Consider the following 12,600-nt stretch of genomic DNA (forward strand, 5'->3'; position numbering starts at 1 on the left):
ATTCCTTAATCCTACTCACTCAAACACCACATAACTGTTTATAAAGTCCAATAAAGATTTAATAATTCTAATTTTCCCCATGCATAGAATATCTAATGATGAAATAAGTCATGAATATTCATTTTAGTTCCTTTCTGCTAACACAACAATAATTAAAATTATACTAATTATTGACAATACAAATGGTAAAATTCTGATTATGAGGTCATTTCTGATGTGACTGGTTAGGATGTTTCTTTAGAATCAAAATAAGCAATTTAGAATTGACTTTAGTATTTACTGATGTGAAACTCAATTGTCAGATAAAGAAGTGAATACCTGAAATTATATCTTCACAGGAGATATGCTAAGGATGGTTGGCCTAAGGGTTCTTCTCTGTGGCAAAAATATTTTATAACATAGTAGCAAGAAAGAATTCAGGAATACTATTCTACATAAAAGGAATTTCTTACTCATTTATTTAAAACATCACTTCCCCTAAACTTATGCAGCTCAGAGTAGAGCAATAACAGGGGATCCTCAGTTGTAGGAGACGCTTCACCATAATCCTTTCAAAGCTGATTTATGACTCTTCAGAAGCAATTCATAAAGTTTTAGAAGCAGTGAACTGATTGTAACAGTAAGTCAACTGAAGGAGTTTTTGGAATCTTAATTTTTAAGATAACACTGGTTGTGTTGATCACTAAGAGATAGCCACATTTGAAAGAAAATCCTTCCCCTGTGGCGAGCCGCCTTGCCACCATGATAAGATGGCGATGGTTTCCTGAAGTGCTTTCTAGGTAAACAAGCCCATATTTGGTTGAGACAACTGTTGCAAGTGGGAGCACCTATGAACATAAGCCAAGTGGCAGAAGTAGATTGGCTATTGCAAGAGTATAAAAGTGTATGAATTCGGCTCAAGAGAAAGAAGAAGAAAAACCATGGTTTTATAATAATAAGGTCCTTATTAAATTGCTGAAGGAAGATTCCCGTGTCGTGCTTTTTTGCGGGCGAGGGACACGACAAGTGGTGCCGAAACCCGGGAATCAGAATTTTCAGTGGTCAGGGGGTGCACCGGTGAACACCACAGGTAAGTGTGGTGCTCCTCTATAGATAAGAGAGAGCGGGAATCGACTTTGCATAGTCGGTCAACAAAGATAAATATAATCGACTTTGCATAGTCGGTCAACAAAGATAAATATAATCGACTTTGCATAGTCGGTCAACAAAGATAAATATAATCTACTTTGCATAGTAGGTCAACAAAGATAAATATAATCAACTTTGCATAGTCGATCAACAAAGAAAGATATTTTGTTTTCACTTTCATTCTGCTTGCTCTGAACGCTGCTTTTATTATGGGCAATTCTCCATCTAGTTCTTTAGTACAGTCTTTAGATTTTTTGTTGCGCTCCAAAGAGCTCAAGGTCAAACGCAGTACTTTAGAAACATTCCTTGTAAGAATTGATAAAGCAGCCCCATGGTTTGCTGTCTCCGGAAGCTTGACTCCTGCCAGCTGGGATAAGTTGGGAAAAGATTTGGATTTCCTTCAGGAGCAGGGACAATTGAAGAAATGGGTGATACCGCTATGGAAATTAATAAAAGGATGTATTCTTGATGGTAGATGTCAGGAAGCTATTCATAAGGGACAGGAAGTTCTTGAACAACTACATGAGGAGAAGTCCGAGGATTCTATGAGTACTTCCAGTAAACATAGTGCAGGAGAACAGGTTTATGGAGCTATTCCAAAGAGGAGACTATAACCAGATTTAAAAGCCCTTAGAACACCAGAAGAAACAGGGGAGTCAGAATCAGACGGTGATGAGGATGTAAAAGAGCTAATGCAGCACTTACGGAAGGTGAAAATAAAAGAAGGGGGAACTAAGAGGCAAAAAGATTTTAGACAAAAGGACTATGAGGAAGAACAGAAGCCAGCTCTAGCCTATGATCCTCCCCCATATGTGGGAGGGGTTCCAGGCACGGGTAGAACTTTTAACTCTGCAGCTTGGAGGGCTGCCCATGTAGAGTTGGGGTTTACCTGTCCTGTATTCCAGGATAATGATGGGGGAAGACATCAGGAACCCATAGAATTTAAAACAATAAAGAATGTAGCAGAATCTGTCCGCACTTATGGTGTGGATGCTGCTTTTACTATCGCCCAAATAGAGGGGCTCAATAGATTCTGCATGACCCCTTCAGACTGGGCCAGTTTAGTGAAAGCTTGTGTTTCCCCAGGTAAATATTTAGACTGGAAAGCCTTCGTGTTAGAGGGGGCCAATGAACAGGCTGCACGCAACCAAGCTATGGGCAAACCTGCCTGGGATGTGGATATGCTTCTGGGGCAGGGTAGATTTGCCAATCAGCAAACAGGCTTTCCATTAGAGGTTTATGAACAAATTAATAAGATCTGCATTACTGCCTGGAAAGCACTTCCTAATAAAGGAGAAGTACAAGGTAACTTAACAAAAATTGTCCAAAGCCCCACAGAAGCTTTTTCAGATTTCGTGGCTAGAATGGTAAATGCAGCAGGAAAGATCTTTGGGAATGCTGATGCAGCTATGCCTTTAATTAAACAATTAGTATATGAACAATGTACAAGAGTATGCAGAAATGCTATTAACCTGATTTCTCAACCAGGAAGAAAAAAGGTTAAAAAGTCCTGGGTGATCCTCCCTCCCCCTTGCCTGGCCTTGCTGAAGCCTGCATTAAAATGTAGGCTGCAACGGTCTCAGCGGGAAAGGGAGGTAACCTGAAGATAAGAAAAAAAGAAAGAAAAAAGGGTGTCTGTTTTAAACTTCTGGGCTGCTACACAGAACTAACTCATTTACCAGGATTCTTGTTTTGTTTTGTTTTTCTTTAATGCTGTATTTTTGAGCTCATAATTTTGATCTTGCATACCTAGGTTAATGATTTTTTTTTTCTTTTTGATCAGTTCTATTTTTTATTCAACTAAACTTTTTGAACATCTGTTACATTGCAATGGAGATTCACCTATAAAGTTACAAGGCCTTTGATTTTGTGTTATGTGGATGTTGTGCTGTCTAATGTCATGTTTTGTCTGTATCAAAACTGAGCGCTCCTAAAATTAAAATTTAAAAATGGATCCAAATACTTTTATTCACGTGATTTAAAAAGGTTCAATTTAAATTGAGTAAAATAATAAAAGTGAAATGTCTTTAAAAATAACTTGCAAGTCTCTAGGTGGTCAAACTAATGGAATGTTGATGTTAAACAATGTCTAATATCAATTGTTTCTAGGACTTTTCTTCAACAGGAAAGAGACAACAAATACTGTTCAGGACACCTGCCTGCTTTCTTGGTTTTTCAGAATAAGTGAATTAAAGTTAACATATATGGGATTACTCAAATGTGTTTGTAAAGACATTTGATTAATTTGCAAAATTAAAATGCTCATTGTTAAATAACATCAAGTACTCTTAACTCCTCAAATTCCATGTGGTATCATACTTAAACATTATTGGCGTTTTCATAGGTTGGTAAATAAAAGGGTTTAACCTTACTTTGTGTCATCACTAAACTAAAAACAAGGTTACTAAAAGTTATGTCCTAACAAGTGGAATTCTATGTACAAAGGGTCCCAAAAGTTTCAACTGTGTTTCAATTAGAGTACTATAAACAACAAAATATTTAATCCTATTAAAATAGAGCAATTTATCTAAATTCAGAAATTTCATAAGAGTTGTTTCAGAATGTAAACAAAAAGGGGTCAACAGATAGGAAAGAAAGAATAAAAGGTTCTGGGTTTGAAAATATATTTAATAAAAAGGAAAAGAAAATGTTTCTGGGTAAGAAAGTGCCTGTGTGATGGAATACATGAGGGTCTAAGTAAGTGCTAAGAAAGTCTGTGTGTAAGTAAAGGGCAAGTTTCAACAAGTCTGTGTGTAACTAAGTTGGTTGTGTGTATGTGAGACAGCTAAAGCTATTTAAGGTTTTTCCTAATGTAAAATACTAATGTTCTGATATAAACCAAAGTTTAATCTACATGATAAAATGACATGGTAAAATGGCAAGGATTTCTTAGAAACACTAATTTACTCTTAACTTTGTGTCCATTAAGTTTTTTTTTTTTCTTTAGACCAATTAATCTTAATAATTGGGGTTTATCCAATTCTGGTTAAACAACTGTTAAGAGTATTGTACTATGTTACAGAGTCTAAATTTTTCTTTACAAACTAAATTTGGTAAGATAAAAGTGTCAAGGTAATTGTGAAATGATCACTAGTTGTATATTAAATGTGTTCATACTTTTCAGGTATACAAGTTTTTAAAGCAGGGAATTTATCAAACTGTGCTATTCTCCAGATTAAACTTGTCTGTAATGGTAATCTTAAACTTATAAAAAGTAAATTTTAATTGGGGATTTATTTCTATCATTTAATGTTCTATTATAGAACCTGCTATCAATGGGGTACGTGTAAAATTTGTTACCTTTTACATTGAGATAAAGAACTTCAAATATAAATGTATTTATAAAAGTTAGAGCCTGACTTGTTTAAAGGTTAATGTTGTGAAATATAAAGGTATTTTGCCACTTTATCACACAAGAGGAGAGTTAAAAACTCTCTCGGCCTTTCTTTAATTCATGTTTTAGATACAATGTTAAATTGTGTTAATTATAAAGTTTATATAGACTCAGGAAACAATATATGTAGACTACTTAATGATATTTAAGGAAGACACAAAAATGAACATGAGAATTAGAACACTTAAGATTTGTAAGGAGCCACGCCGTACCTGAGATAAGGCTCTGCCTCCCACCTTACTGCATGTTAAAGTGACTCCAAAATAAGTCAGACTTCTGCTTATTTAAAGTTATAATCAAAAAATGTTTTTTTTTGTTGTTGTAAAATTACTATGATCTCAAATAGGGAATATAATGTGGTTCTCAGTCAAAAGTCAAGGTAGCTATTATACAAGCAAGATATATTTTTCCTCTTACTTATTTCATTTTGTAAAACTGTTACCTATTAATATTTTGCAGAAGTAGCTGCTTCAAGAACACGCAACCTAGGTAACTTGTGATAATAAGCCATCACCTAACAGTTAGTGGTAACAGATACCAAAACAGATAGTGGTAACTTCCAAAACTAATGCAGACTCCAGTTAGATAAAAGGGTACATAACTGTAAAGTTATGGACATTAAAGTTAAAGCCCAGTACTCTTACTTTATGACTGGTGAGACTGGCTTGCTGGAAAATTAAGATCACACTTAGAGATTGAAATACAGAAGGCAATATAGACCAGTATTTGGATCTTTTGCCCTCAGTCAACCTAAACCCAGGGAATAAGAGGACTTCTCTAAGGAACACTTAAGGTGTTGGAAACTGTATGTGCCATCAATCCTAACAACAAAGTTTCATCTTTATTTACTCAGTTACATAATTTAATTTTGGGCCATTCTGCACCCTTTTATCCTGTACATATAAGAGCTCATACGGCTCTCCCTGGACCTATTGTTGAAGGAAACACAAGGGCAAATGCCGCTACCCGCACACTTTGTTTTCTTTCTTCTCTTGACAGTGCTCAAGACTTTCATAATAAATTTCATGTTAACTCCCAAACACTTCGTAAGCGCTTCTCTATTCCTCAAGCAGAAGCGAGACAGATTGTCTTACATTGTTCTCATTGTGTTCCATTTCATCATCTCCCTTCTTTTGGTGTTAACCCCCGAGGCTTGCGACCTCTTATGATTTGGCAAATGGATGTAACTCATATTGCAGAGTTTGGTTCCCTAAAATATGTTCATGTCTCAGTAGATACTTTCTCTGGAGTTATGCATGCCTCTGCTTTGGCAGGAGAAAAAGGCCATCATGTCATCTCCCATTGCCTAGAGGCTTGGACCACCTGGGGCCTTCCATGCTCCTTGAAGACAGATAATGGGCCAACGTACACCAGTCAACAATTCACCTCTTTCTGCTCCACTATGGGAGTGCAACTGACTCATGGCTTGCCTTACAACCCCCAAGGTCAGGGAATCATGGAGAGAGCTCATAGAACGATTAAAGAACTTTTGCAAAGACAAAAAGGGGGAATAGGAGCAAGTCGTACTCCTAAAGAGCGTTTGTCTTTGGCTCTTTTTACCATTAATTTTTTAACTTTGGATGCAAATGATAATTCTGCGGCTGACAGACATTCGCCGCCTGCCCCCCCTTCCTTAGGGAAAGTGAAGTGGAAGGATGTGCTTTCAGGCCAGTGGTACGGACCTGATCCCGTGCTGATATGGGCACAAGGTTCTGTTTGTATTTTTCCACAGGATCGAACGGAACCGCTTTGGGTGCCTGAGTGACTCGTGCGTAGGATACCTGGGAGTCTGCTAGCCTCGACTTCAGCTAAAGGTGTGAAGGAACAGAATGAAGAATCCTGTGGTGTCTAGTCCTGATGATCCAATGGGCCAGTCAGAAGCCAGTTTCTAAGATAAGGCTCTGGGCGGTTACTCGGGCAAGGCCGATACCTATGCCGATCCATGCTGATTCCAATATTTTGCCAACCCTTTTCGCCACCACTTGTGAGATGGAAATGCCATGTCGTGATCCTATGTCTACTGAAACCTCTGTCTTTAATCTTACAACTTTTAATTTGACTGAAGTCTTTTGTTTTTCCCTTCATAGTAACAGTCAACACTGTGTGTGTCTGCTCCTTAAAAATGTCACCTCCTGGGACAATCCCTTGCAACATAACAGTGTATCTTTAAACATACTGACTGCTGCCCTCACGCAGGTCTCGCAGGGATTGCAGTCTGGATCTGGTGTGGGAAATAATAGTGGAGTGGTAAATATCACCACCCTGGTTACTGTGAGTACCGGTCATTTTCCATGGGCAAGGAAAAATGCGACAAATGCCACACGGTTTCTTGCTTCACCCGCTTGTACCCCTTACAAAAGCTTTCCCCCAATATTTACTCATTGTCAAGACAGAAATTGGGATTATAAAGAGGTGGCTCCGGGATTCTCTATATCTCCATCTCTTAAGAAGTTTTCCTATAATTTCACAAAAAATGGTACCTCTACCGGATCGGGGTGGCCTTTTTATCAGTGGCTGATAGGTAATCGGGCCGGAGCCATGGCTGACATCTCTGCTTTAGCCTTATTAAAAGGAGGCAATTTCTCTTTGCATAATGTAACAGGTACTGTCACGGAAGATATACAGAAAGGACATCGACTAGGAAACTTGTTGCATAAGCAGCTATATAATGCTACTCTTCCCCCTGCTCCAGTATGCTTAACCCCCCCTTTTTCTATTTCTATTATCAAACAGTTCAGGAGTGATTTTAAATTGTTCTAATGATAATATTACCTGCCTGCTTTCAGAGTGTTGGAACGGTAGTGAATCTGTTGCTGTGATTGTAAAGGTACCCACCTTTGTACCTGTCCCAGTGGAGGTCAATCCAGATAATTTTCCGTTGGTGCACCTCTTCAGAGAAAAGAGAGACTTTGGCATTACTGCAGCCATAACAACTGCTATTGCTGTCTCTTCTGCTGCAGCCACTACCGCTGCTCTAGCCATGACCAATCAAGTTCAAACAGCACAAACCATTAATCAAGTTATACAACAAACTGCACAGGTACTGGAATGCCAGGACCGCGTTAACAGACATATCCTATCAGGGATCTTGGCGGCGAATCAAAGGATAGATTTACTACAAGTACAGTTGGATGAACTTTTCAACATTGCACAAGTTGGATGCATCGGGAATCATAAACACATGTGTATAACTCCAGTAAGATATGAAGAAGCAAAAAATCAAAGCCACTTGATTTCCGCCTTTCTTGCAGGCAATTGGTCCCTAAAAGCTGAAAAGATGATGACTCAACAATTATTGCAGATTGCGATTTTAAATGACACCCGTGTTGAGCCTGTTACTTTGAGTCAGTTCTCTAGCTGGCTCACCTCTGCCTTTAGTTATTTTAAAGAATGAGTTGGTGTGGGGATCTTTGGATGTATTTGTTTTGCAGGCATTTGCCTTTGCCTTTGGTTTATTTGCAAGCTAAGAGTGCGTCAAGCATGTGAAAAGGCGGTGTTAATTCAGGCTGTGTTGGCCATTGAGCAAGGGGTGTCACCTTCTGTGTGGTTGGCTAATCTGGCACGGGAATAAGTGGCATTTTTAGTATATCTCTGTTAGAGTTAAAATTATCATTTACTGCTAGGTGTCTGCAGGGTACTGCTGTAATTAATATGTACTTTTCTTTGAGGACTGTGAATTTGCATCCTGGGGATTTCTTGTACTAATTAAAGCTTCAATTGCCTTGTAACTTCCACCTTTGATCTTGACCGATAACAATAATGTTGGAGGAGAGAACTGTTACTGTATGCCTTGTGTTCATTATGGTGCCCCTGTATTGTGCAGCATTGGCAAAAAGGGTAATGTGTTTTCCTACCTCAGGCCTTTGCAGTTGCGTAAACTGGATAAGCTCCCCCAAGTACGGTTTTCCATACCGCTATGTCTTCATGGACACAGGATGCAAGGCAAAGCACTGCACTTGAGAGTTTTATTTTTGAACCTCAAGGAAGGCATGCCCTATTGCATGTGGGTTTGATGTCCACGTCCCACTCTATGAAAAAAGGCATCGGCTTAGGTGATATCAGGCCCGGAGAAGGCGCCACTCTGGGACTGACGTTCACTATTTGCCACTTTTGTACAGTAGGATAGGGCCTCTACCTTCACCTGTGTTCATAAAATAAAGAAGGGGGAGCTGTGGTGAGCCGCCTCGCCACCATGATAAGATGGCGATGGTTTCCTGAAGTGCTTTCTAGGTAAACAAGCCCATATTTGGTTGTGCCAACTGTTGCAAGTGGGAGCACCTATGAACATAAGCCAAGTGGCAGAAGTAGATTGGCTATTGCAACAGTATGAAAGTGTATGAATTTGGCTCAAGAGAAAGAAGAAGAAAAACCATGGTTTTATAATAATAAGGTCCTTATTAAATTGCTGAAGGAAGATTCCTGTGTCGTGCTTTCTTGCGGGCGAGGGACACGACATTCCCCCTATTAGAATTTCATTTTTCTAAAATGTCTTTTAGCCCTCTTTACTGATAAAAAACCATATGTCTTTAAAAGGTGTCATTGAGATGAAAGTCAGGAACTAGGTTTCTAATACAAACTCACTGCATGATCTTGGACATGATATTCAAAATCTTTGATCCTTAAGATTTTCTGTTTTTAAAATGAATTCAGTCAATCAAAGCTGTCAAAATCTTACCAGCTTTAATAGTATGATTTGCATCTTTATTTGAAAGAAATGTCCCAAACCAACTTTCATTGGGATTATAAGAAGGTAGGCAAAAAACAAAAACAAAAACAAAAAACAAAACAACAAAAACAAAACAACAACAACAAAACAACAAAACAAAACCAAACACCCTATGTGTGGAAAATGAGGATAGGAACGCCAAGTAAGGAGGATAGAACAGATTAATCCAGCAAATTTAGGAGAAGGACTGAGCAATTGCTGCCAGTAGAACATCAATATGACAAGTTATCTTCCCCAACATTTTTCTTATTAATTCTTCGAAGTGTTTAAGCCAACCCTAGACAATCTTTCCATTTTCATGAAAATAAAGACCTGATTAAATTCTGTAGAATGAATTTCTCTAATAGAAGTCTATCATTGTGAATAAATTATTGCAATTTGAGTAGTTCTACTAATACATTTCAGTTTCCTCAATCCACCTACCTCTTTCATAACTGGAAGAGAGTACAGCAATTTTCAGAAAAAAAGGAGTACAGGTTTCATTTTTTTTGCACTCTCTCGATGCATTAAAATTTATGAGGATAACATTTATATGAATTATTTTCCTTAATAAACTGTTTGGTTAATTATGATCCCTTTCCAAAAGTGACCAGAATCAGCCAAAGGGATCTGGAAATAAGCTGAGTTTTGAGTACTGAGGCTGACTCTTATATATATGTCTCACAGGTTTTCCCTTGGCCATTAGAGGAAACAGAATCTTCTTGATTAAAGGATATTGATAACTTCTTTGTCTGTATGGATATTTTTACTATCTCACTGAGTCTAAAGGTGACTTTTAAAGAATTAGAGTAAAGCAAATGAGATAAAGTTATGCAATTAAAACATAAATAGGTTAATAAGGTAGTCAATAATAACACTTGGATTCTTTAAAAAGAGAATAGCTTGGAACATTGATGACCAAGTTGTGGAGAATATATAGGAAAAACAGCTTGACCAAAAATAGACAGCCTCACTTCTTATCACTTATTTTGTAACTTTAATTATTATGTTGTAGATTAGAATGAGTGGAGACACAATTAATGTTTATTAAATCTGTCTTAGGAATGTATGGTTTAAGTGATGTCTCAGTTGTGTTTCTTGACTACCAGGTTTCCCAGGTTTAATCCTAAAGATGTCGATTACATTCTTTGTCATAAACAACCTAGCTTAAGAGCAGGCACATTTAGTAAGCTTTTGAGATCTCAATGGGGTATTTTTCTCTAGAAAATAAGTCCCAATGAAGACTCTTAGAATTGAAGAATTTTTTATTGTTGTTGTTTTGTTTTTGTTTTTGTTTGCAAATCAAATAATTCTTTGAGGAAGACTTTGAAGGTAATAGAATAATAGAATTAAGCTGTTAAAAAAGTGGAACATACACCAATTTTGCATCATGCATGGTTCTAGTCTATTCTAAAATGACATTGTAGAAAACACATTGAAAATCATTTTGCAAAGAATAATTGAGAGATGTAACATTGCTTATCTTCCTACTTATCATACTTAAAAATCATTTATCCCTCAATTTAAATCTGTTAGTTTATATAAACCCAGGTATTATCCATTGGATCCACATAATTTCCATGAGAAATATATATCAATGGCCAGTGATGCCTATTATTAGTATAAAAATACTGATAAAGTTAATCATATGTATGTATATGTATTTATACAAAGATAAAATAACCATACAAAAATTAAATATAGTTATTGCTGGTAACTACAATTTAGGTATACAGGTTAGATGAAAATATATAACACTTAGTTTTTTAAAATAATTAACAAAAGTTGTTATAACTCCACCTGAAATGAAATTATTTGATTTAATAACTTCTGTTCTAAAAGAAATAAAAAAGTACACATTCTATAGTGTTAGTAGTTACAATGGGGGATCTTCATGGTCTGTGACATCCATCTTGTGCTCTTGTCAAGGAAATGTACTATGTCATCTCCCTAGAACTTGCAACCTGTCCTCTCAGCCTTCTCATTGCCAACTTCATATCTTTATTTCTTAAAGTGTAGATGACAGGATTTAAGACAGGGGTGACAACGAAGTCCACAATAGCAAAAAATGTATCCAATGACCTAGTGGGGAAAGGCCACACGTAGTGAAACATGCATGGAGCAAAAAACATCACCACTACTGTGATGTGAGCTGACAAGGTGAAGGAGGCTTTGGATAAATCACTTGAAGAATGTTGTCGGACAGTGACCAGAATAAAGATGTAGGAAATGATCAAGAAAAAGAAGGTACCCATAGATATGAAGCCACTGTTGGCAGTGACTACAAATTCCAGTCTATAAGTGTCCATGCATGCAAGTTTAATAACCCTGTGAAAATCACAATAAAAGCTCCCCACATCATTGGGACCACAGAAGGGTAAATTTATGACAAAAACAAATTGAGACACAGCGTGAATCACTCCAATGACCCAAGCAGCTATTACCAAAAGTGTGCATGTTTTGGAGTTCATAATGGTGAGGTAGTGGAGAGGCCTGCAGATGGCTGTGTACCTGTCATATGCCATGACTATGAGCAGCACCATCTCCACTCCACCCATAACATGGATAAAGAATATTTGTATCATGCAATTGTGGAAAGAAATGACTCTATAATCAGTGAAAAGATCAGAGATGATCCTAGGAACTGTGGTAGATGAAAGACCTAAGTCAACAAGTGATAGGTTGGCCAGAAGAATATACATTGGGGAGTGTAAGTGAGCATCAAAAATCACTGTGAACACAATGAAGAGGTTTCCCAGAATAATTCTCATGTAAAATAAAGACAAGACGAGAAGAAGGAAAAACTGCATTTCCAAGGATTGTGCAAGTCCCAGTAACACAAATTCAGTTATCACAGAGGCATTTACTTGGTCCATCGAATCAGAAAGAAGGGAAGACAGTGAAATGACCTGAAAGAAAAGAAGGAATCAACTTAGAGGTGCTGAAAATAATGTGTTAAAAGTTGATAATTTTAATTTCAGTACTAACAATTTTTTTCATTTAGTAGATAGTAGACTATTTACAAAATAATGGGAACCCAGGGCATAAAAGATTTATATAGCATGGACAAAGCTGACTTAGAGCAAATTTATTGTTGTAACTGCTCTCATTTGCTCAAATTCAAACTTATCAGTTAATTTAAGAAACTGGAAAGAAGTCAGGTGTGCTTGTTTGACCTGTGATCCTAGCAACTCTGGAGTTTGAAGCTGAAGGATTACAAGTTTGAGGCTAACCTGGGAAATTTAGCAAGACACTGTCCCAAAATAAAAAATAAAAATGACTGTGTATGTAGCTCAGAAGGAGAGTGCCTCTGAGTTTAATTTTCAGTACTGAAAGAGGAGTAAAACAAAGAGGTTAGAAAAATGCATAAAAC

General features: G+C 37.2%; 1 protein-coding gene across 1 annotated transcript; it reads right to left on the reverse strand.

Moving 5' to 3' along the window:
• Window positions 1-11,164: 11,164 nt before the first annotated feature.
• Window positions 11,165-12,103, reverse strand: LOC124978174 (olfactory receptor 4F6-like). The gene has a single exon (XM_047542299.1). The coding sequence runs from the start codon at window positions 12,101-12,103 to the stop codon at window positions 11,165-11,167; it is 939 nt and encodes a 312-aa protein (XP_047398255.1).
• Between the last annotated feature and the right edge of the window lie 497 nt (window positions 12,104-12,600).

This window comes from Sciurus carolinensis, chromosome 2, assembly GCF_902686445.1.
Source record: "Sciurus carolinensis chromosome 2, mSciCar1.2, whole genome shotgun sequence".
Classification (NCBI taxonomy): domain Eukaryota; kingdom Metazoa; phylum Chordata; class Mammalia; order Rodentia; family Sciuridae; genus Sciurus; species Sciurus carolinensis.